The following is a 26,491-nucleotide window of genomic DNA, read 5'->3' as shown; positions in this document are numbered from 1 at the left end:
CTGATATCTTTGGGAGTGACAGGGCATAGTGTCAACAATTCAATCTCAAAATAAAGGGTTTGGAGATTACATTTCCAACTTTTCTAAATGTTTTGTTTGTTTCAAATCTTTAAAAAACAAAATATTAAAAGATGAGTATTTATGTTTAAACTTTGCTGTAGTCGATGTAATGGACTAAATAAGGGGCAGCCCCCAGTAAAATCTATCTGCATCCCAGAGCCTGTGAATGTGACTTTTTGGGAAATGGGTGTTTTGCACAGGTGATTAATGATCTTGAGATGAGATCTTTCCGGGCCCTAAATTCAGTGAAAAGTATCCAGCGACACAAAGAGGAGAAGGCCATGGAAGGTGGAAGCAGAGATCTGGAGTGATGCAGTCTCAATTCAGGAATGCCTGGCTTCACCCTAGAACCTGAAAGAAGATGGGATTCTCCCCCAGAGCCTCTGGAAGGCGCACAGCTCTGCTGACATCTGATTTTGCACTTCTGGGCTCCAGAACTGTGAAAGAACACATTTATGGTTTAAGCCACCCAGTATGTGGTAGTGATTATAACAGAAACTAACACCAAACACTTTTCTCCTCTTATTTCACCAGAAATAGAAAATTAGATGAAGTCAGAAAGCAAGATGTTCTTTGGCTATCTTCATGATTTTAGACTACAGAAGCCAGAAGGGGGATAGTCACCCTGTCAACGAAGCAAGCTGCACCCGTGGGGAGAATGACTTCACCCAGTCCAGCGCCACCAAGTACCCTCACCACTGACACTTGCAGTGCCACAGCTCTAGGCTTGTTGGGACCCTTCCTAAGGAAGTGGTTTTCACCCGGGTGTGATCTTGGCCCTCACAGGACATTTGATGATTTCTGGAGGTGCTTCTGGTTATATGGATGGAGTTTCTGGAGGTGTTTCTGGTTGTATGGATGGAGTCTGCCTCCAGTATCAGTTGGTGGGATCAGGAATGCTGCCAATTATCCTATAATGCACAAGACACTCCATCACCATGAAGCACCCGGCCTGAAATGTCCATAGTGATGGGGTTAAGAAACTATCCTAAGGGAATAACTTCCTTTTTCATTCTACAAAGAATGACACTTATCTGTCAGTCTAGGAATGGGAGAAGGGAAAAGGAGGTACTCTACAAAAATTTCTGGACTATTTTATTAAAAATCTTGGTAATAACAAATAACTTGAGTTATAACCTTTTTTTTTAGATTTATTGATTTATTTGAGAGGAGGAGCCACAGAGAGAGGGAGAGACAGAGAGACAGAGGTCTTCCTTCTACTGGTTCACTCCCCAAACTGCCGAAATGGCCAGAGCTGAGCCAATCTGAAGCCAGGAGCCAGGAGCTTCCTCTAGGTCTCCCATGTGGTGCAGGGGCCCAAGCACTTTGGGCCATCCTCCACTGTTATCAGCAGGGAGCTGGACCAGAAGTGGAGCAACCGGGACTCAAACCTGTGCCCACATGGGATGCAGTGCCATAGGTGGAGGCTCAACCCACCATGCCACAGTGCCGGCCCCTCCTCTTACATTTTTAATTTGGGCATTATTAATTATATAAGCACAATATTATAAAGCAGAGTCTCTAAAAGTTATGTATCTTGCACAATTGGAAACTTTATACCAGTTAAAGAACAACATTTATGTCCCCTCTCCAGCCCCTGGCAATCCCCCTTCTGCTCTCAGCCTCTATGAGTTTGACACCTGGGATACCTCATACATCTGAATCACACAGTGTTTGCCTTCTGTGCCTGCCATACTTCACTTGGCATAATTTCCTCAATGTCCTCCAGGTCAATCCATGTTGTCGCAAGTAGCAGAATTTCCTTTGTCTAAGGTTGAGCAATCTTGCATTGTATGTATGACCACAGTTTTAAAATCCATTCAACTGTGGATGGATACTTAGGTTATTTCCAGATTTGAGCCATTGTGAATAATGCAGTCATGACCATGGGAGTGCACATACCTCTTTGAGATTCTTTTTTTTTTTTTTTTGATAAGTACCCAGAAGTGGGATTGCTGAATCATATGCTAATTCTATTTTTAGTTTTTTGAGGAATCTCCAAACCATTTTCCACAGTGGCTGTACCCACTTAGATTCCCACCAAAAACAAACAGCAGTTCCAATTTCCCTTTTTTTTTTTTTTAAAAAAGTTTTATTTACTTATTTGAAAATCAGAGTTAAACAGATAGAGGGAAAAACAGAGAGAGATTGGGAGAGGGAGAGATCTTTCATCTGCTAGTTTACTCTCTAGATGACTGCAATGGCCAGGGATGGGCCAGGCCTAAACCAGGAGCCAGGAGCTGCTTCTGAATTTCTCATGTGGGTGGCAGGAGCCCAAACATTTGGGCCATTTCCATTGCTTTTCCCAGGCCATTAGTAGGGAGCTGGATCAGAAGTGGAGCAGCTGGGACATGAACCAGTCCCCATATGGGATGCCAGTGTCACAGGTGCCGGCCTCTACCAGTTCCAATTTCTTCACATTCCCATAAACACTTACTATCTATTCATCGTAATGTGAAGTGCTATTTCATTGTGGTTTTGAATTGTGTTTCCTTGGGGATTAGTGGTGTTGTATATGTTTTCGTATACCAGCTGCTGATTTGTTGCTCTTCTTTGGAGAAATAACTATGCAAATCCTTGCCCATTTTTAAATCAGGTGATTTGATTTTTTTTGCTGCTAAGTCTATGAGTTCGTTATATATTTTAGACATTAACCCCTTAACAGATATATCGTTTGCAAATGTTTTCCCCCAGTCTGTAGGATGCCTTTTCTCCCTATTGGCTGTTTCCTTTGCAGAGCATATTTTTAGTTTGATGTAGTTCCATTTGTCTATTTTTGCTTTTTTTACTTGTATTTTTTGATCTCTTTTCCAAGAAATAACAGTCAAAACGTATGTTGTGGAAATTTTTCATCTGTATTTTCTTCAAGGAGTTTAATAATTTCAGGTCTTGAGCTGGGCATATGCCGTAGCAGTTAAGTTGCCATTTGGGATGCCCACATCCCATAGAAGAGTACCTGATTCAAATCCTGGCTCCTCTGCTTCCAATCCACCTTCCTGCTAATACACACTCTGAGAGGCAACAGATGATGGCTGAAGTCCTTGGGGCCCTGCCCCAGATGGGTAGACCTACATGGAGTTCCAGGCTCCCAACTTCAGCCTGGTCTAACCATGGCTGTTGTAACCATTTAGGGGAGTGAACCAGTGGGTGGAAGATCTTTGTCTGTCTTTCTGTCTCCCCCTCTCTCTGATTTTCAAATAAAATAAGAACAATCAAATAAATTTTTTTTAAAAATTCATTTCAGGTATTATGTTTTAAGTATTTTTAAAAAGATTTATTTATCTGAGAGGCAGAGTGAAAGAAGGGAAGGAGAGAGTGCAAGAGACATCTTCCACCTGCTGTGAACCAGCAGGCAAATGCCTGAAACTGCCCAAATACCTGACACAGGTGTGTCTGCACCAGGCAAAAGTCAGGAAGCAGGACCTCCCTCTGAGTTTCCCATATGAGTTTCAGGGATCCAAGCACTTGGACTGCCTTGTGCTTCCTTCCCAGAAAACTAGCAGAAAGCTGGATCAGGATCAGCCAGAACTCAAACTGGCACTCCAATGTAGGATGTCAGCATTGCAAGTGGTGGCTTAACCCTTTGCACCACAACACTGGTCCCCATGTTTAAGTCTTTAGTCTATTTTTTTTATTTGACAGATAGAGTGAGAGAGAGACAGAAAGAAAGGTCTTCCTTCTGTTGGTTCACTCCCCAAATGGCCGCTACGGCAGGAAATATGCCGATCTGAAGCCAGGAGCCAGGTGCTTCCTCCTGGTCTCCCACGCAGGTACAGGCGCCCAAGCACTTGGGCCATCCTCCACTGCCTTCCTGGGCCACAGCAGAGAGCTGGACTGGAAGAGGAGCAACCGGGACTAGAACCGGTGCCCATATGGGATGCTGGCACAACAGGCAGAGGCTTAACCCAGTGAGCCATGGCGCCGGCCCCAGTCCATTTTGAGTTGATTTTTCTATACAAGGGTCAATTCTACTTTTTTCATGTAGATAACCAGTTTTCCAAATGCCATTTATTAAAAGATTGTTCTTTCCCCATCGTATATTTTGGCATCATTGTCAAAGATTAGTTGACCATACATGTATTCATGAGTTTGTCTGTGCTTTCTATTTTCTTCCATTGGTCTAAATGTCTGTCTTTCTGCCAGTATCACACTATTTTTTGTAGATTTGTAATATATTTTAAAATAAGGAAGTGTGATACCTCCAAGCTTTGTTTGTCTTTCTCAAGATTGCTCAGGCTATTTGGGGTACTTTGCAGTTCCATTTGAATGTTGAGATTGCCTCTTTGATTTATGTAAAAATGCCATTGAAATATTGATTGGGAATACAGTGAATCTGTAGATTGCTTTGAGTAGTATGGATATTTTAATAATGCTGAATCTCCTAATTCATGAACATGGAATGTCTTTTCCATTATTTGTGTTTTCTTTAAACTCTTTGACTTACGTTTTACAGTTTCCAGTGTAGAAATCTTTTCCTCCATTGGTTAAGTTTATCCCTAAGTATTTTATTATTTTTGATGCAACAATAAGTGGGATTTCTTTCTTAATTTCCCTTTGAGAGCTTGTTGTTAGCCTTCTGGATGAACTATACAGCTACGGGTTCCAGAAACCTGTGTTTTATGGGAGATGTGGACTACGAGGGAGGTGTGGGGAAACAAGGAGATGGGGTTCCTCAAGACACCCAGACTCAGGCCTTGGTCAGGCCCTTCACCACTCACATGTGTAGAGAATTTTCAGGAGTGATTTGTTTCTAAAATACCTGATGCAACATTTCAGTTCCCACTATTGAACTGCACAGTACACAGTGCCCCAGTGCCCCAGGCATACATACTGGGTCTGAATTCATGACAGCCTGGGAGAATAATCTCTCTAGGACTCTAACCAACCACCTCTCCCTGCCTCCTTTCTCTTTCCTTGTACTCAACATTTGCTGGTCACCACCCATACAGGCTCTGTTAACAATGGGAAGGAATAGAGAGATATTATGATATGAAGTTCTGAGGGCTGTTATAATGGTGCTAACAGAAGGAGAATTTTTGAAAAAACTTCCTATATATGATGGGGCAAATCAAATCAGATTTCAGGATTCCTATCCTTCATGGGAGAGTTAGTAAAAAGAGCCTGAAGAGATGAAGCTGAAATAAATATCTCAAAGCTTAGTTCAATTGTCTCTCCTGTGGCAGAAGACTGGTTATGGGATGAGTGGAGACCTATTTTTCAAAAACCCACGTGTTTCATAAGTATCTGGCTAGATGATTTTTTTTCAAAGCTTTATTTTATTTGCCTGAAAGGCAGATACAAAGAGAGAGGGAGAGGAGATCTACCATCTGCTGGTTCACTCCTCAAACAGCTGCAATGGCTGGGGCTGAGCCACCCCAGAGCCAGGAACCAGAAGTCAGGAGCTTCATCGGGTACTCTCATGTGGGTGCAGGAGCCCAACTACTTGGGCCATCTTCCTCTGCTTTTCCCAGGCATATTAGCAGGGAGCTGGATCAGAAGTGGCACAACTGGGGGGGCTGGCATTGTGAAATAATGGGTAAAGCCACTGTCTGCAGTGCAAGCGTCCCGTGTGGGCACTGGTTTGATTCCCAACTGCTTCATTTCTGATCCAGCTCCCTGCTAATGTGTTTGGGAATGCAGCAGAAGATGGCCCAAGTGCTTGGGCTTCTGCACCCACGTAGGAGACCCAGAAGAAGATCCTGGCTCCTGGCTTCAGACCAGCCCAGCTCTGGCCATTGCAGCCATTTGGTTCACTAACCAGTGGATGGAAGATTCTCTCTCTCTCTCTCTCTCTCTCTCTCTCTCTGTGTGTGTGTGTGTATAACTCTGCCTTTCAAACAAAAAAATAAACAAATCTTTAAAAAAATAAAAAGTGGAGCAGCTGGGACTCAAACCAGCACCCACATGCGCTAACTGCATTGCAGGAGGCAGCTTAACCCATTACATTACAATGCTGGCCCTTCTGATTAGACTTTTAAGAAACAAAAGGCTAGTAGAGATATTTTTGAAGGAAAATATACATGCATCTTAAAGATCTACATGTATGAAAACATTTCTAACTGAGGCCCAAAAGGAACTTGTTGGTCTGGCTATAGATGCTGTAGGGTCGCTTGGGCTTTGGAGTTGAACATGGATAAGATCACGGTTGAACAAGGCAGATAAATGAAGAGCAGGTGCAGCTGTCTAATTCACCTTCTCTTGTTTAGATCAAATAGGAAAAGAAGGTTGGTTCTGAATGATCTTTTTGGTGCATCACTGGCCATCATGGTGATCAACGATCATTGATATGATTTGATTAAAATACCTAGTTATCAATAGTCCAGCTATTTTTATATGCTAGTATTCTCTGAAGTCCAAGATCCTATGCAAATATTTGCAAAGATGCTCAGAGGAGTTGAGAGGAAATGGTGCCCTTTGCAGCCCCTGCACAAAAAAAATTGCAATAAAAGTGCCATTGGAAGAGCTCATCCCCCCTCCTGGTGACAGCTGCAGGCACATCAGAGCTGGGGACTGCTCAGCTAATTAAAGTGACCTGTGGGTTCTCTTTGCCCCCAAGAACCCCTCTGATAAACAGCTCCTGACCAGTTCCTTATATGGCTACAGACAGCGCCAAGAGGCTGAGCTGTATTTTGGACGCAATCTGATTCTCATTTGTCAAGGGTCTCCGGTCTTCTGCTTTAGGAGACAGCAGTGAGCTCCACAGACTCTTGTGTCCTGGCCCTGTGGCAGTCGCTTCTCCTCTGAAGATTCCTCCTTATCTTCTAACACAGAGGTGCCTGGGGCCTCTCCCGGTGTTGGGCAATAGCTAAGATCATTAGAAAGAAAGCTGAGGAGTAAATCAGAATTGGCCAGTTGCACAGGAGAAAAGTGGTTCCAAGTAGCTCACCTTTGAGAGCCTCTAGGGTCTGGGAGGGTCATTTCATGAGCCCCTGGGCAGGACAGGCACATGGGCTGTCTAATGTGACTTGCTTCCTACTCCAAAGTCCCGCATCAGGGAAGTGGGTGCTTGCTGTTGGTGACTGGCATCAGCCATGTGAGGACTGCCCCAGGACCTGCACAGGCGGGACACTTTCCCCGAGGACTGTGGACCTCACCACAGGCCACAAGGATGATGAGCACTCTGGGGCTGCACTTGCTTACTGACATAGTCCCAGAGTTAGGTGGAGCCCAGTGCATAATATATGTTGAATGAATGAATGAGTGAAGGAAGCAAATACAGAACCAAGTGACTCACTGAGCTTTATTCTTGGATCCTGCAGCAAGCAAAAATAAAAATATGTATGGTGGATTCTATTGCAGTGACAACATAGGGGGCATCCAGCAAAACTCCTGAAACTATCAGTAATGCTCCCACGCCAGTGATCAATAGCATGGTAGCTGCAGAAGAGAAACACTGGATGACAGCAGAGCACAAAAATCAAGTTAATGTTGCAGAAGGAAGGTACTGTGGCTTTTTGCCAATGATCTTGATGATTTCAGGCACCCCCCACTCTGCCTCCCCAATCCCGTGTTAAGCCATTGCCGGCACCCACCGAAAGCTGCAAGCATTCAACAGCTGCCACCCCTGGCTTCCCCTCCCCAAACCCTGGAGCAAAATCCTGCCCACCTGCCCCAGGTAGACTTCTTAGCAGAGGGCACATCTTTCCTGGGGAGAATAAAATAGAAGGGGAAACCACTTCCAGGGAAAACAAGAAGCCAGGGCTGTAAGAGACAACTTTCTCAGGCTGCAGCCCATATTTAATGTGGAACTGTGACTGTTGGAGGGAGAGCTATTTAGAAATGTATACCCAGGAGTAGAACAAGCTGTAATATATGAACTGACTTTGGAGTAACATGTAATATGCTTAACATAACATTGCAACCAGGGGAGCCGTTTTTTAAGAATAAAACAACAAGGGAGAATAAATATCATTAATACAAAATGAGTGACGTGGGAGTTCCCAGTGAACAGGGGATTTTCTCACTCTGACATCACATTCTAATTGCAGAGGGACTGTCCTGGTTGTCACTAACCTGCTTCCAAAAATAATCAGGTAAAATGTGATTTGGTAGATTTAAGACCCAAAGGCCTTGGGACTTGTGGGAGGGTTTCTGAACACCCTGCTTCCAGGGGCTTCTGCTTGGATCAGGCCACAGGGGAGTGGTGGGTACCCACTGATCACCGCAGCCAAAAAGCCAGCTCTTACGTTCCCTCAGAAATGGCCCTTGGATTTTTCTTATATGACTAGAGAAAGAATGCTTAAATTGTACCACTTCCCAGTCTTTAATTTCCCCACTTTGTTTTCCACTTTGTATTGGGATCTATGCACATTTTAAAGGCTTTGAGATCTTTTGTGTTTCTGTACCATTTTACAATTAATTTTTCTACTACTGTGAAGAATGTCATTGTTATTTTGACTGGGATTACCTTGAATTTGTAGGTCACAATATTAATTCTTCCAATCCATGAGCACAGGATATCTTTCCACTGATGGGTATCTTCAATTCCTTTCATCAATGTTTTTTAGTTTCAATGTAGATCTCATTCACCTTCTTGGTTAAACTTGTTCCTAGGCATTTTTTTTTTGACAGATGTTATAAACGGGATTGTTTTCCTGATTTCATTTTTTAGTTGGTTCACTATTAGTATATAGAAATACTACTGATTTTTGCATGTTGATTTTGTACAGAGCAACTTTACTAAAATACTTCATTAATTTTAATCATCTTGGTGGAGACTGAGTTTTCCATACATAAGACAATTATCCTTCTGCATTTACAGCTTGCATGCCTTTCTCTTGCCTAATTTCTCTGGCTAGGATTTCCAGTGCCACAGTGAAAAAAACAGTAAAAGTGGGCATCCTTGTCTTGATCCAGATAGTAGAGGAAAAGCTGTCAATGCTTCCCTATTCATGGCGTTAGCTGTGGGTCTGTCGTGTCCAACCTCTATTGTGTTGAAGTACATTCTATAAGATTTTGCTCAAAAGCACAGACAACAAATCAAAGAGAGCTGGATAGGAATTCATAAAATAAAAGTTTCTGCACTGCGAAGGAAAGAAGCACCAGAGTAAAGAGGCAAACTCTGCACTGGGAGAAGTATTGGCAAACAATATATCTGACAGGAGTTAATATCCAAAATATGAATATCAACTGTATAGCAACCCCCCAAATAATCCAGTTAAAAATGGGCAAAAGACTTGAAGATATGTTTCTCAAAAGAAGATATACAAATGGCCAACAGGTACATGGAACAATACTCAACATAACTAACCATCAGGAAAATGCAAACCTAAATTCCACTGAGGTATCAATTTACCCTACTTGGAATCGCTACTGTAAAAAAGACAAAGGTAAGTGTTGGAGAGGGGGTAGAGAAAAGGGAATACTTACGTACAGTTGGTAGGAAAACAAATTAGTACAACTATTATGGAAAACAGCTTGGAGTTTCCTCACAAACTTGAAAATATTACTATCATATGAGCAAACAGTCCCTCCATTGAGTTTATGAGTGAGGAAAGGAAGTCAGTCTGTTGAAGAAATATCTGTGTTCATTGCAGCACTATTCACAATAGCCAAAATACATAATCAACCTAAAAATCCATTGACAGAATGGCTCAAAATACAGTATATGAACACAATAGAATATGATGTATTCATAAAAGTGAAATACTGTCATCTGCAACAACATTAACCTGTTAAGTGAAATAATCTAGGCATAGAAAGACAAATACCTGATCTCACTCATGTGAAATCTCAAAAATTGATTTCTGGGAGAGTATTTGGCATGGCACAACAGTTGAGACACCCCTTACAATGCACATGTCTTATCAGAATGCTTAGATTCAAGACCCAGCTCCACTTCTGAGTGTAGCTTCCTGCTAGTCTACACCCTGGAAGGCAGCAGGTGACGACAGGTAGTCGGGTCCTTGCCAGCTATGTAGGACACCCAGTTCCAGGCTTTTGGCGTCAGCCTGCTCAGCCCTAGCCGTTGTGGCCATCTGGAGGCTGAACTAGTAGATGGCAGAATTGTCCGTGTCTCTGTCTCTTTGCCTTTCAAATAAATAAAAATAAATGAATTAAAATTAAGAAAAAAGGTGGTGATTATGATTTTAAAAACAAAAGCTGATCTCACAGAAGTAGAAAGTAGCATGATGGTTACCAAAGGCTGAGGCAGTTACAGAGGAGGGCAAAAAGGGGAGACACTGACCAAAGGATCCAAAATTCCCATTGATAGGAGGAATAAATTTCAAGAGAACTATCACACAGCAAGGTGACTGCGATTAGTGATGATTGCATATTCCTGAAGAATGCAAAGTAAGTGGATATTATGTACTGTCACCACAAAATTGATGCATCAGGACTTGGCATTTGGTGCACCGGTTAAGATGCTGCTTGGGATGCCCATAGCCCTTTCTGAAGTGCCTGGATTTCAGTCCCAGCTCCACTTGCGATTCCAGCTTCCTGTTAATATGCACCCTGGGAAGCAGCAGGTGATGGCTCAAGTAGTTGGTTCCCTACTGTCTACATGGGAGACCCAGGTTGAATTCCTGGTTCCTGGTTTCATCCTGGTCCAGCCCTGGCTATTGCAGACATTTGGAGAATGAACTAAATAGAAGATTCATTCTCCATCTCTCCCTTTCTCTCTCTCTCTCCCTCCCTCTTTCTCCCTCCCTCTCTCTCTCCCCTCTCTCACTCCATCTTTTTTTTTTAAATTAAGTGATGTGCCAAAATAAACTTATCTTTTCATTCTATTTCCTATAAACCTTTTGCATTGCCTGTTATAATTCATTTTAAATTAGTTATATTTAACTATTTTGCAATACATATACTTTGAATATATACTTCAAAATATCAACTTGAAAACAAACAGTTGCACATGAAAAAACAACATACAAAAACCTGTGGCTAGACCTCCTAGGCAGGCCAGAGGAGGACACAGAGCCCACTAGGCCCAGGTAAGAAGCACAGCAGGGTTTCATGCTGATGCAGCGTGGGAGGCCTCTCTGATTTCTGTCCAGCCGGCCCTGACCTGGTCAGGACAGATGAGGTCTCAGGATGACCACGTGCCTTGTGAAACCATCCTTTTCATTCAGCACGCATCTGGTCCAGTGTTTTCCAATGTGAGATGTTCATGAGCATTCTTTACTAAGGGAGAGCACACCCTGTGATCTTATAAGCAGAGGAACTGGGTTACGCAGGTGCCTTTATTATGAGACTTCTCCCGGCTTTTGACGTTGGGAATTTGCAACAGTATGATGAAGACACAATGCATCCCCCAAAAGCATTTCACTGGGCCAGTGTGTAGAAGAAACTCGGGTCTGAATTTTTCTGTCTGGTCCACAGCATCACACTTGTTTTTAATGCCTAAATGATTTAATCTATAAATGTGAGTTCCTGATCTCCTATCATAACACACATGGCAACAATATGGAAAAAAATGTAAAGTGCATTTTTTTTGAGATCTACCCAGCTTTGAACCTTTCTGGGGTATTTGAGGAACAGCACCCCCTCCGAAGGCTTAAAGTTCAGGTGAGACATAATCTGCTCCCAGCTAGAGGTGAAATAGTCGGGGAGTGAGAAGCAGGAGACGAGCACCCTGGGGCAATGCTCTCTGGCCACTGCCCACGTGTGCAAGGGCTTCCAACCCAGCTCCTGACTCACTCCCTGCCTGCCCTGTACAGGGTGATGACATTAGGTTCAAGGAATTTTGCACATGTGATGGTTAACTTTACGTCCACTTGAGTGGGCCACAGGGCCCAGAGCAAGCGTTGTTTCTGAGTGTGTCCAGAGGAGGTGAGCACCTGGATCAGAGGACCTGGTAGACTGCTCTCCCTGATGTGGCTGCGCACTGGCCTATCCAAGGAGGGACAGACAGAGCAGAAGGCAGAGTAGAGACTGGAAGGCACCGTCTTCCCTCTTCTGCCTGCCTGCGTGAGTGAGGACTCTCATTTCACCTTCTCCTGCCCGTGAAGTGGGCTTTGCATTGTGGGTCTCAGCCCTCCAGTCACAGACTGAATTATACCACTGGCTTTCTGAGGTCTGTAGCTTGCAGACCAACAGAGGGGTGTGTGCATGTGTGCGTGTAAGTGTGTGTATTGATTCCATTCCATTGGGGAACTCTAACTCATACAACATATCAAGTACCTCCCAGACAAAACCTTATTTGGCAAAGTTTCTTTCAACAAAACTCCTCATGGGGCTGCCTTTTCAATAATTATACTAAATATAATTCCTGCACTTCTACAGAAATGTGATGGTTTCACATCATATCCTATCCTTAGCATCTTGTTGGTTCTACCTTCCTGCCAACATTTATTGAGCTTTATGTTCTAGAACACAGAATACAAAGTTCTAGACCACAAGGATATGAAGATGATTTCCTATATGGTGATATATATATAGATATAAAACCATGGAATATGTAAATATGTAAATATATATGAAGATGATATATATGATAATATATATATAATGTGAAGACAATATATATGTTACATGGTTATTATTAAACAAGGGATATGTTAAGCATGTTATATATTACATGGTTATATATATCTTTATAGTCTCATATATGTGTGTATATATATACTATATATATGCACACACAATATATATACACACATGTATACACATACACACATATAATATATACAGGGCTTTTGGGGGAGAGTCCATGGTTTCTGGCACATAACTTCTTTGGCCCTTGTTATCTGCTAAATGACTAGAACAATGAGCGTATCTTTTGTTAAAGTCATAGCCTCTTGTGTTCCTGAAGCTTTTATGGGACTTTTTCAAAGAAATAAAGGGTACAGATGATCACGCTGGGCACTTCAGGCCTCAGAAGGAAAGACCACTTTCCTTGACCTTCTCCCACCCACTTTACACCTGCTCTCCTTCTTTCCTGGGGAAGGTGATAGAAGTTAGAATTTTCTTCCCCAAGGTAGGTCATAGAAACTAAAAATATACAGTAATCTCCTGCCTTTGTGTCTTGAAGCAGACTGTCAAGAAATTCTCTGACCCACCTTGCCTGATCCTAGAAGACAAGACCCTCATTTCAGCAAGGCTTGTGCTCCATACCTGCTGGAAGGAATGCTGTCCAGAGAGGCAGAGAAGAATCTGGACAGACAGGCCTCGCTGGGTGGCCACACTCCTTCTATCAGCTTAGATCTCGGCTCTGTGTCCAGTCCCATTTCTACACAGCAGTCTAAGCCTCTATCAGGCTTAGACTATCTAGGCCGTGAAGTCTCCATTGAAAACCAAAAGGAATGCTTCCAGGAGCTTCTGGACAGCTGACCCCAAATAATGGAGGCCACCAGGCCATCATGTGGATTGAGAATTTCTGGTGGTCCAGTGGAGGACGAATAAATGCACAAGGAAAACATTGTGAATAGCACTGCATTTGAGGTCAACTGGGAGAGCGTAATGCTATCCCAAGCTCACAGGAGGTCCTCAATAAATTCCAGCCAAATAAAGGAAAGAGTGAACAAATAAGTCCAATTTGCTCTGGATGTGAAGAATATCTCCTTTGTGGGGCCAAAATATTGTTTGATGTGTTAATCATATTTTCTCCCTGCATCTTCCCTTTTGACATTTCAAGCAGGAGTCCCAAGCTTGTAGTTATCGGCCCCAGTACATTTTCTGGGAGAAAGCGGTGGCAGCCTGGAGGAGTTTGTGATTGGAGGGGTCTGTCTTCATGGCAGGAGGCCCTGTGTGTCCAGAACAGGGGCAGGAGAGGCTGAGAGGCAACACCTAGACCTCGGGAAGGGTGGCAGAATGTGGTGCACATGGGGGGCATGGCGTGGGAGCCTTGAGGTCCTGGGGCCTGCGTGTGCCAAGAACTTCAGATAAGTTGGGAGCCTGGAAACTGTGCTGTTAGAAGCAACCAGAACACTGACCTTCCAAATGCTCACCCGCTTGGAGGTGGGCAATCCTGCTCAAGCTCGAGATGAAATTTCCTGCTGCCTCGGTGACACAGAGTCTTAGAGCAGGAAGCATACAATTTTAAAGAACACATTTAAAAGTTATAATCCTTGTGCATCATATAAAATTGTAACTACCCTTCTTGGACAAACACATACCATCTTGAGGCTGGCTTGCCGTGCAATGATGAAAAATTGAAATTTTCTATTCCAGAGGTTTTCTTCCAATGGTTGGTCACACACAAGCCTCAAGGACCCACAAGGCTGTGATGTTGACAGGAGACTAGTTGGAGAGAAGGGAAGAGAACTTGCCTCCGTTCTGCCCTCTTGGCTCCTGCTAGAGACTTGTAGATATCCCTCTGGAGGAAATTAGAGAGACCACCTGCTGGTTTCTTGTTCTCCTGGACCCTGCAGTTTTCCTGAGCCCTCCTGATGAGGGGCAGCCACCTTGGCTTGGACATTCCTGGCTGCTTGGATTCACTCCTCAGCACCCAAAACTATAAGACTAGACCTTTCAAGGCTAGTCCTAACTGTCAAGATCTCCCAAACACCCAGTTCCTTTTAGAATCTCAACTTCCTAGTATACCCAAGCTGTCACTATTGCAGAGCAGAAGACAAGGATGTCATTCAGCCTCTTAGAGCCTTTCCACAGTCCTCCTTACCTGTGTCCACTCTGTTCCCTGTCAACATGGCCACACCTGTGCTTCAAGTTGAAGTGTGTGGCCCTAGGACAAGGAGAAGAGTAAGAAGAACCAGAGGAAGGGACACAGACACTTTTGAGTGTGTGGCATTGCCCCCAAAGTTTCACACTGAAGAAAGATGGAGGCTTTTTTTAAAATATGGAAATAAGAAAGAATAGTTTACCCAGGAGTAACTCACAGATGTGACATTTTGGTATTTACTGCCCTTGAAGGCAGGCAGTTGAGCATCTTTGAGGTTTTCAATAGATACAACAGAGTAACATTAAAAATTAGTCCCTAAGAGGCAATAACGGAGAACCAGTTACCAGAAAACATCCAAAAGCAATCACTCCTAAATAAATGGATACCCAAACAGAAATTTCCAGAAAAGAATGAGGAGGAGAACCCTTGATAGCAGAAGGTATGGAACATTCAGGAAAATTTATAGGCTTACATATGTTCCTTATCAAAAAAATTTAAAGCTTATAAACAAGAGACACCAGGAAGAGCAAATAGGTAAAAACTGAAAATAATAAAATAAAATATTGCAGCTCAATTCACAATAGCTAAGACCTGGAATCAACCTAAATGCCCATCAACAGTAAACTGGATAAAGAAATTATGGGATATGTATTCTATAGAATACTATACAGCAGTAAAAAAAATGAAATCCGGTCATTTGCAACAAAATGGAGGAATCTGGAAAACATCATGCTGAGTGAAATAAGCCAGTCCCAAAGGGACAAATATATGTTCTCCCTGATCAGTGACAATTAACTGAGCACCAAAAAGGAAACCTGTTGAAGTGAAATGGACACTATGAGAAACAGTGACTTGATCAGCCCTTATCCTTTTTTTTTTTAATTTTTGACAGGCAGAGTGGACAGTGAGTGAGAGAGAGAGAGAGAGAAAGGTCTTCCTTTGCTGTTGGTTCACCCTCCAATGGCCACTGTGGCCGGCGCGCCGCGGCCGGTGCACTGCGCTGATCCGATGGCAGGAGCCAGGTACTTATCCTGGTCTCCCATGGGGTGCAGGGCCCAAGGACTTGGGCCATCCTCCACTGCACTCCCTGGCCACAGCAGAGAGCTGGCCTGGAAGAGGGGCAACTGGGACAGAATCCGGCGCCCCGACCAGGACTAGAACCCGGTGTGCTGGCGCCGCAAGGCAGAGGATTAGCCCAGTGAGCCGCGGCGCCGGCCCCTTGTCCTGACTTTTGAGGAACAGCTTAGTACTTTATCCCTTTTAGTATTTTTTTTTTTTTTTGGTTCTACTTAATACTATTGGTTGAACTCTTTAATTAACACACAATTACTCTTAGGTGTTCAAATTTAACTGAAAGGTGATCCCTGTTAAATATAAGAGTGGGAATAAGAGAAGGAGGAGATGTACAGTTTAGCACATGCTCAATCGGACTTGCCCCAAATGGTAGAGTTAGAAACGTGCCAGGGGATTCCAATTCAATCCCATCAAGGTGGCATGTACCAATGCCATCTCACTAGTCCAAGTGATCAGTTTCAGTTCATAATTGATCACAATGATAGGATTAAGAGTCAAAGGGATCACATAAACAAGACTAGTGTCTGCAAATACTAACTGATAGAATTAAAAAGGAGAGAACGATCCAACATGGGAAGCAGGATACACAGCAGACTCATAGAATGGCAGATGTCCTAAACAGCACTCTGGCCTCAGAATCAGCCCTTAAGGCATTTGGATCTGGCTGAAGAGCCCATGAGAGTATTTCAGGAATGGAAAGCCAAGACACTCTGGCAAAAAAAAAAAAAAAAAAAAAAAACACCTAAATCAAAGATCTCTGCAAGTGAGATCTCAGTGGAAAGAATGGGCCATCAAAGAAGGAGGTACCTTTCTTGAAGGGAGGAGAGAACTTCCACTTTGACTATGACCTTGTCTAAATAAGGTTGAAATCAGCGAACTCAAGAGGCTTCCAAAGCCTTGGAAACTTATGACAAGAGACTAGGGGGATTATTGACGCCATAAACAAGAGTGTCAATTGTTAAATCAACAACAGGAGTCACCGTGCACTTACTCCTCATGTAGGATCTCTGTCCTTAATGTGTTGTACAATGTGAATTAACGGTATAACTAGTACTCAAACAGTACTTTACACTTTGTGTTTCTGTGTGGGTGCAAACTGTTGAAATCTTTACTTAATATATACTAAGTTGATCTTCCATATATAAAGAGAATTGAAAATGAATCTTGATGTGAATGGGATGGGAAAGGGAGCAGGAGATGGGAGGGTTGCGGGTGGGAGGGAAGTCAAAGGGAAAAAGCCACTGTAATCCAAAAGCTGTAGTTTGGAAATTTATATTTATTAAATAAAAGTTAAAAAAAATAAAATATATAACAAAAAGAATTGTTGACTGAATTAATCAGCCAAAATTTGTTTCTTTGAAAGAACCAGATTACATAGATAAATCTATTTTAGGGGGCTGGTGCTGTGGCATAGTGGGTAAAGCCACCGCTTGCAGTGCCAGCATCCCATATGGTTACCAGTTCAAGTCCCGGCTGCTCCACTTCTGATCCAGTTCTCTACTATGGCCTGGGAAAGCAGTAGAAGAAAGTGCAGGTCCTTGGGCCCTTGCACCCACATGGAAGATGTGGAAGAAGCTCCTGGCTCCTGGCTTTGGATCGGCACAGCTCCGGCTGTTGTGGGCAATTGGGGAGTGAACCATTGTATGGAAGACCTCTCTCTCTCTCTCTGCCTCTCCTTCTCTCTCTGTGTAACTCTGACTTTCAAGTAAATAAATAAATCTTTAAAAGAAATCTATTTTAAAAGGGGAGAAAGACAGCAAAAATACACACAATTACAAACGAAGAAAGAGAAAACCCCGCAAATGCAGAGAGATGAAATATATAATATAAATTGTATATTCATTTTACTCTGATAACACATTTGTATGCCTACAGAAAATGGTAATTTTCTAGAAAAATATGCAATCATGGGGGCCAGCGCTGTGGTGCAGCGGGTTAACGCCCTAGCCTGAAGCACCAGCATCCCATATGGGCGCCGGTTCGAGAACCACCTGCTCCTCTTCCAATCCAGCTCTCTGCTATGGCCTGGGAAAGCAGTAGAAGATGGCCCAAGTCTTTGGGCCCCTGCACCCGCATGGGAGACCCAGAAGCTCCTGGCTCCCGGCTTCTGATCGACGCAGCTCTGGCCATTGTGGCCGTCTGGAGAGTGAAACATCGGACAGAAGACCTCTCTCTCTCTGCCTCTCCTCTCTCTGTGTAACTCTTTCAAATAAATAAATCTTAAAAAAAAAATATGCAATCAACTGAACATCAGAAGAGGAAGGTTTGCATGGACCAATCACCACATATAGTGAAAGGTGATCCAAAATCTACCAGTAACAAACCACTAAAATCATATGCTTCATGTCTGAGTGTTACTTAATCCTGTAATAGTAAGTAATTTCAGTGTTTCATTATTCCAGACCGTATAAGAAGGTGGAAGTATACTATTCCACTTTCTGTTACCATTTCTATAATAGAATACCGGAGTCTGGGAAGTTGGTAAAGAAGTTTATTTTGGCTCACAGTTCTGGAGGTGCAAGGTGGAGGGGCTGTGTCTGGCGACAGCCTTCTTGCTGACAAAACCCTGAGGCCTGAGGTCACCACATTGCAAGGAACAGGAAGCACATGCGTGTGTCTCCTGGTCTCTTTCTCTCTCTTAGAAAGCTAGCAAGTCTTCAACCACAGGGGCTCTACCCTGTTGACCTTCCAAAGGCCCCACTTCTAAGCAATGCAGTCAAATTAAGTTGTCGCCCTCTTGACTACCTCACAATTGGGATTCAGCTACTGCATGCATCTTGGAGGGCGAGCCATTCAAACGCTGGCAGGCAGGCTCCCCGATTCTTTTGTGAAGCCTGACCCAACCCAGAGATCATCCCATTTGGTCCTACTGTATCATTTCCTGTGTACATTGCAAGACTCCATTTGCTGATATGTAATTCAGAAAGTTTGCATTTGGATTCCAGCAAAGACACACAAGCTGAGGCTAAGGGACACTCAGTGCCCTGCTAGCAGCACAAATGTTCCCAGAGAAAAGCCTATCAGAATGGATTTTGATGCACCCTCAAGTGGAAATAAAAGCAGAGAGGGAGAATGAGGCATGGTTTCCAGTTGCCATCTCATTAAGAAGTCAGGAACCACAGACCATGAACAGAGTATAAGAAGCCTGTAAAAATGATCATTATAAAACCAACTTTACTCCCGTTTTGGTTTCTTCTGCTCCATGTCTCTGCAGATTTGCATGGAACCCTTCAGATAAAAGAGGGCTTGCATGCTTTTCCTTTTGGACAACAAAGCAAGGCAGAGTGGGCAAAGGAGCACCCTCTCTGGTATCAGGCCCAAAGATGCCAGACCTGCAAGAGTGGGCGGTGACGTGCTCACGCATTGGGCAGAGGAGTTGAGGGGGCAGGCGGAAGAAAGGGAGCATTGGGGTCACAGCATTTTAGTCCACAGGCCCTTCCTCCAACAGTCTCTATTATGCGCCCATGACTCATTTTGCCCCCATATTTCTTCCACATTCATCCTCCAATTCCTTCTACCCTTGAAGTCTAACTGCCACCTCTCCTTTCCATGAAACTGAGGTCCTGATTATGAAATTCACTAGGCACTTTTAAATCTTTATCTTACACTTCTTTGCTGCATTTCTGGCAAGCTGGGGTTTGTAACAACTTACTTTGACCCATTTCTATTTCCCATGCCTACAGGTTCTTACACCTCTCATCTAATACTTATCACAACCTGGAGTCGCAGCTCAGCCAGGTCAAAATCTCTTGGTTCCCTCATCTATTGAATCAAAGAGTGTGCCTCATAGCTCCTCTTGCATGCACCTCAGAATTACAATCCTAGGCTTCCCTGGCCCTTCGCAGCTGGGACCACTCTTTCTCCTCTGGACATGGGCAAAAGTTTATTTGTACCTATCATACCTCTCTCACACATTCATTCCAATCATTTGAGCATCTGCTCCATCAAGGGCTGTGTTGGGGAACAAAGAGATAGAGAGGTCAAGAAGGCAGACGTGGCCTCTGTCCTCACGAGCAGCACTACTGGACTGAAAAACGGGGTTCAACCTCATGCTAGGAGCTTTCCTGAAGAGCAAGAGTCAGAAGCACAAAGTGGGTACAAAAAAAATTTTGCCAAAAGTTTAAGAAGCCCTGGCGCACCTGAACATTATCTCCCACCTGACTTTCCTCTTGGATAAAACTAGGAGCTTGCAGGAAGTCCACGGGGAAGGTGCTTGTTTCACACGGGTGGGCAAAGCTTTAGGATTCAGAAGAAAAGAGGAAATAGACTGTGTAAAGGACAGTGGTTTTTCTAAGGTATTGCACTGAGACTTTTAAATAGAGCTACGTTTCACTTCTAAAATAGAATTCAAGTCTATTTCTTTGATCTTTCTCATTTTTTGCTGAAGGAGAGTCAGATGCTAAGCAAGGTATGACTCATGGGCAAGGCTTTCAAAGGCGTGAGGACAAACAATCATTTTGGTTTAAAATACTCCAAGAATGCTAACATTGGAGCATCAGGAATGCAAACATCGAAAAAATAAATAAAACGTACCCTCATGGGAGGAGATTTTTAAAATGGCCACGTTCAGGGTCATCGCTGCTCTGGTTAAGGGGCCACAAGGGACGGCCGCATCCCATACTGGAGTGCCTGGTTTGAGGCCCAGCTACTCTACTTCTGATCCAGCTTCCTGCCAGTGCTAACCCTGGGAGGCAGTAGGTGATGGCTCAAGTACTTGGGTTCCTGCCATCCACAGGGGAAACCTGGATTGAGCTCCCGGAGCCTGGCTTCAGCCTAGCCTAGTCCTGGTTGTTGTGGGCAATTGGGAAATAGACCAGCGGATAGGAGATCTCTTTCTGTCTCTGTGCCTTTCAAATAAATTAATTAAATTGTAAAGATGGCAAGGTTGGAAAAGTGGTCGTTTTCTACTTGGACTGTTGGATTTGTAGTTTCTTGTTGGAAGTTTCCTTCTCATGAGAAGTTTTCTAAAGCAAAATGTAAATGATTCCTGGAATGACAGAGTTGGATATTAATCCTGGATAGAGTCTCTGAATTGGGGCAACCTGTTACGCCATATAAGTGCTGTCTGCCATTCATTTTGGAAGCTTCTTTTCATGCATTTGGCCTAGGAAGACATTCAGTTTGGGGGTGAAAAACAGAGCAATTTTGAACCCAAAATTCCATTTTCCAAGTCACTGACTGTGAGCGGTTCCTCTGGCCGGCTGAGATGAGTTCCATCAGCAAAGAGAACCTCGGCAGATCTGGGTCCCTGGCAAACAAAATGTAAATCTGTAGGTTTGACCTTGGGACACCAACACTTTGCAGGGTTGGAAGACACGGGAACACACAACTTGTTGCTGCAATACACAAAAGTTTATTTTTGACTTTTTTTTCTTCTTTTCTGAAGGCAAAATAAAATAGAACTGAACATGAATGAATTGTGTACAACCAAACAGCCTTTAATACGGAAGGGACAGTCCGTGAACACTCTGCCGTCTTGGGATGGCTTCCCCTCCCCGCCAGCCTCCCGCTCTCCCGCCGTCCGTGAGGAGTGGGCACGGAAGAGAGGAAGCAGCCAGCGGGGCGAGGTGAGCGAGCGGCGTGGGCTCCCTCAGATCCGTGTGAGCTGGTGCCACAGGCTGGATGGGAGGATGCTCTCCACCTTCTCCATGACAAAGTTTAAGGGGGCAAACAAAGTGCTGAGGAACTGCAAAGAAACCAGAAAGACAGGGCAGTCAGGGGTGACCTTGTCCACAAACATGCAACGCACCTCTCCGACCCATGCGTGCATCCCAAGTCTATATTACGCAAGTCTGTAGGCTGCAATCTCATCTTGACCTTTATAGGAAGCACTGGTTGATGGGCAGAGCCACATTCCAGTCCCTACCACCTGTCCCAGGAGATAAGGGAGCAGTGTCCGCAGACAGCTGGCCTGCGGTGCCCAGGTCGACCCGCTCAGCTTTGGGATATGCTGGCTGCCCATGAAGATGACAGGTGTCATCAAACAGGCATGACAGATGGGTGGCAAGGTGGGCTGAAGACTTTGGAAAGAAGACAGCTTAGACCACCTGCCCATGCATCTGAGTTTAGCACTTTTAAGTGGAAGTGGCAATTTACAAAGTCAAGTTTGTTGTACGTAAATTGCTTTGGGATCCTGTTGTCTCTCAAACACCTGTGCAGCCCTGCTTATTTCCGAACCAGCTGTGTGGCAGCAGGCACCCCAGGAGCTGCAGGGAAAGCAGCAGGCTGGCTATTCCAGGCAGGACGTGTCTTGTTGAAAGAGCTGCTCTGAGCGACCGTTCAGAGACCACCATTTGGCTACTAAATTCCTTCTTCTTTCCATGTAGAGAACAATGCTCATTAGCTACGGCTTTCAAGAGTCAGACTTCTCTTGGTGGTAGTAGGGGGTGGCCCCATCCCATTCAGGGAAGAGAAGGGTACATGGACGGTCTCCTTGACCTCTCTTCAGAACCAAAGTATCCCACTCTGGTTCAACACGTGGTTCAACTGTCGAATCCTCTCTCCTAATCCCCTGCTCACAGCACAGCTTTGTCTACACCTCCCAGAACTGCCCACAGGACAATACAGAGCGTGTGTATCACGTGCAGAGGGGATGTGGTTCTGCAATCAGACAAGTTCAGTGGAGAGTACACTTAATGATGCTATGTATGCTTGGTCACACATTTTATGGATCTTGGGTCCTCAAGAAGACGTATGGTGGGCAAGTTTCCCAAATTCACTGACTGCAGAATTTTTCTTTTTTCTTTTTTTAGACAAGTAGAACACATACTGAGAAGGCCTGTAACACATTACAGCTTGATCACCAAGTTTGAGATTTGCATGAAGGAAACTCAGGTTACTGTAAATTTGGAATCCACTTCCAATCTATCGTTTATGTCAATTAAATATATTTACTCAGTAAGGCACTTGAGCCCTGGGCAAGTGTAAGAGCCTGGAGGACAATGCCCCCACCTCCCTACCCTGGTGAAGAAGCTCAAGGCCCACTGGTGGAGGGAGCAGGGCCACTAAGACCTTGGCAGAGCCAAATAATGACCAGATTGGCCAAGCAGGATAGCCACACAGGACAGAAGCCCAAAGAAAGTACTAGGAAGGTTCAGAAAAGGAATGTTGAAAGATGTAAGTGAGGCAACTGCAACAGATCCCAATGGATGGTTGGGGAATCAAGAGATAGAGATGGGGTACGGATGAAAAACATGAGCAGGGTGGACCCTACAGGCTCAATAGACAGCCTCAACAGAAAAGGGGAAGCAAAGGAGATGACCAGCAGAGGCAAAGTGGCTCTGTTTAGTTGATACACTTAGAGGTCGAGTTTAAGAGTGGGTCAGGAGGCCTTGACCATGAGGCTGGGTTGCAGCTAAGGAGCAGACAGCCATGTCTGTGCTTGAGCAAAAGCAGGGAAGTCCTGTCTTCAGACGAGTGTTAAGTGTGTGGCAGTTTTTGATGTCCTTGGGATGCTCACCTAACTGGATGGACTACCTATCTCTTTACACATTTTAGAACTAGACTGGGTACCATTGTTGAAGCAGTTAGGAGACAATGATGGAGACACTGAATCCAGAAATGAGTACTTACTGCCCCAGCTGCCTCTGAAAGTAGTTGTAAAATCCTGGTGATGTGAAGATAATGAATGTGGAACAAGCCTAGTGCTGAAATTTCCACTACGGTAACATTTTAAAATTAAGCATAAACATATATATATGAAGGTACTTCAAAAAGTTTGTAGAAGAATGGAATTCAATGATTTATTTTGGTACAAAACTAAAAGAAATTGCATATTTTCTATGAACTTTTAAAAGACCTCATATGCATGGATTTCAAATTTTTTTGCAGCAAAATAAAGCTATCTTTTAATTCCATTTCCCATGAACTTTTATCCCTTGTGTATATACACAGTTATGGATGTGTTGTATTACATGTCCCTTTCAAACACATACACACACATATAATCAGAAAATGACAAGGCTCAATAAACCACAGCATTTGCCCATAATACTCAACTCTATTAAGAGGAGATAAGTGCTTAAGTGGTCTGGATAAGCCAGAGATTCCAACAGGTGTTAGAAGATGGGGCTCAATAAACAAGGAGATACTGCTGGTGAAGTTATCGTATCCTAAAGACTTGACCAAAAACAGATTCAGAACTGCTGAATTTGTGACAGAGTGGGGAAGGAACTGCTGGATATGAGGCATGAGCCAGTGCAATCAGAGGACAGGTGTCCCTCAAAGTCATCACACACTAGAATGTGGGGACATCAGGCGCCTCAACCTCAGGTGCAGAATAAATGGGAAGATGTTACAGGGTTAGTTCAAGATAAAGGCATTTTTTCTTGATTTGCTTTGTTTTGGGCACTGACTTAACTTGAATAAAAAAGCCCCAAATCAAGAGGAGTGCTCCACTCTCTTTGACATCCATAGCTGCCAGCTCTTCCCACGCTGCACAGTGAGACGCAACGGACTGTTCTGTCCTATATGACACTTGCTATTCTCAACAAGGTTTCACAAGAGAATTAAGTCCCAATGTCTAAAATGCATGGAATGCATTACGTCTCTCCTTCACATCCAGGATGCTCCATTCTTTGGGGAATTGGGCAAGACTCCTTTGAACTCTATCCTAGAGAGCCTAATTTACTGTCTTCAAATAAGCCGCCTTCTTCCTAGCACACTGCCCCACGTCTTCCTCTCCGTCCCACACCACGAGGAGGAAGCACACAAGGTAGTAGGGCATCCGAAGCTCCTAAACACTTCCATTTGGTAACCAGATAAACACCCACGGCCTTCATCTGGTAGCATTTTTAAAAGTTTGAAGGGGCATGCCTTGCTCGCTATGCATAGTTGTACTTTGTCACACGTTTGAAAATTAGTCATTACAACTTTGCCTGAGACCCAACCAATACACAAAGAGAAACGGCACTTACACTTCTGGACTCGGGGAGAAATTTATTGCCTGGAAAGTTAAGTCTGAATGAGCAACACCAGGCAACCCTGAAACAGCCCATCTATCTCAATGTCGAAAACTTCTGTTCAGAGGGCAGAGACACACGGTCAGATCTCTAACCAAAGCGCCCCATAATTCAATCAATGTCGTGTGGTGAGAAAAAGCAACTCAGCTAATAAAAAAGAGAGAGTGACACTTCAATCGCCTGATCCTCCTTTTCCTGAAACAGCATCACTTAGAAGGAGGTCAGGGCTCCCAACAGGCTGCATGCACGTCCGGAATGCCTCTGCTTATCTGAATACGTTCCAGGTACCCTGGTGCCATCAGACAATTGACATTTCACTGTAATCAATATCAGACTTCAAAGAGGTCAGGGCCTATAAGTGAAGATGAGAGTCAGAAGTCAGGGAGCTCAATCTCCAGGGAGGAGAGAGACCAGAGGGATAGGGACGGGGCCCTTGAGAGCAGAAGGTCAGACTGGGACCTTCCTGCATTCTGTGAGGGGTGAGTTGGGCATAACTTATTTATATGAGCAGCCTTATCTAGGTACCTAAACATTCTAGGAAGAGATGGTCCTAAGTCATTGAAGTTGATCATGTGGGGGCGGGGCGGCCGTTGAAACCTCTCCTTTGACTGTTTTCCAGTGGCTCTCCCGTCACTGTCAGCTTCCTTGCTGGCTGCAGACCAATGTGTAAACACACTGCAGGGTTCCCAGGCTGCGCAGCCTGGCGGGTGGCAGTGCAATCTGCCTGCCTCTACTCCAAGTCATTATCCCAGGGACATTATCTCGGGAGAAGGCTGAGAAAATCATTTTCACAAGCTGCAGATGGCCTTTAGGGCAGCTGTGATAACCCGTGGGGTGCAGGGTGGGGGCTTCAGGATGGGCCTGATGCAGTGAGAGTGAGGAGGATGCGGAGAAGATGCTGGGGGCGGGGGCGGGGCCGGGGTGTGGCTTGTCTCTCTCAGGCCATCCATCTTCCTTCCCCACATGTCTCACCAGACCTGCTGGAGACTGCTAGACCCTAACGAGATGAATGGGAGCCTCCACTCAGAGGCTCCAGAGCAAGCCTACTTAAATGACCTTTGAAACTTACGGACAACTGATCAAACTATCACAGAGAAACATGCAGACCCTAAAGGCGGATGTATGTTTCATAAAATCATTTGCTCCTGGAGTGAAAAACCAAAGGCTTGGAAATAGTAAACGAGGAGAATGGCCTCTCCTTTAACCTCCATTACAAACGTGCCTATCCAGGACTCTGGAGAGAGGGCTGCACACCCACGCAGTTTTCTACTCACCAGCTGCCCCACCCCAGCCCCTCCCCTCCCAGTGCTCTTGCTGCTTAAACTCCGGGGCGATCAGTGATATCATTCAGTGTGCTGGTTCTCAGCCCTGGTCACACAGTCTGAGTCACTGCCCAGCCTCTGACAACCTTAGGCTGTGCCCTGGACCAATCAAGTCTGAAGTGGGAGCAGGTATCAGTCACTGTGAAGTGCCCTCAGTGGCTCCAAGGCACAGCCAGACTGAAACCACTGTGTCCCGTGACGCTGTCACCGAGCAGCTCTGCCAGCACATGGCTGCCAACGGTTGCTCTAAGGTTCGGCGTTGCTGAGACCAATCACCAACCTCCGTCCTCAGAATCCCCTGGGCCTGGTTATAAATACAGCTTCCTAGGGATTAACGCTCAAGATTCTTGTTTTCTGGTGGCATGGCCAGGTGAAATCTATGCACACTGGAGGCTGTGAATCTCTGTACTTAACCCAAACTCCCAAGTGCTACACCACTGTTGGACCTAAGGCATTCTTACACAAATATGCTCTAAAACATGTGTAAGGGAGAAACAAGGTGGAATGGTAACTGT

General features: G+C 44.4%; 1 protein-coding gene across 16 annotated transcripts in view; it reads right to left on the bottom strand.

Annotated features, from left to right (window-relative positions):
* Positions 1 to 21,027: 21,027 nt before the first annotated feature.
* Positions 21,028 to 26,491, bottom strand: part of ST7 (suppression of tumorigenicity 7) — a 295,626-nt gene continuing 290,162 nt past the window's right edge. For 15 of the 16 annotated variants that reach the window (XR_011387010.1, XR_011387008.1, XR_011387011.1 and 12 more), the window contains one exon: positions 21,028 to 21,380. Coding sequence is in view for 13 of the 16 variants with exons in the window: in XM_070069824.1 (XP_069925925.1) it covers positions 21,285 to 21,380 (96 nt within the window). In the remaining 3 variants the exon portion in view is untranslated. 16 annotated transcript variants of the gene reach the window in all.

This window comes from Oryctolagus cuniculus, chromosome 3 (genome assembly GCF_964237555.1).
Source record: "Oryctolagus cuniculus chromosome 3, mOryCun1.1, whole genome shotgun sequence".
NCBI lineage: Eukaryota > Metazoa > Chordata > Mammalia > Lagomorpha > Leporidae > Oryctolagus > Oryctolagus cuniculus.
Note: the sequence above shows the minus strand (reverse complement) of the source record. Positions and strands in the feature narration are given on the sequence as shown.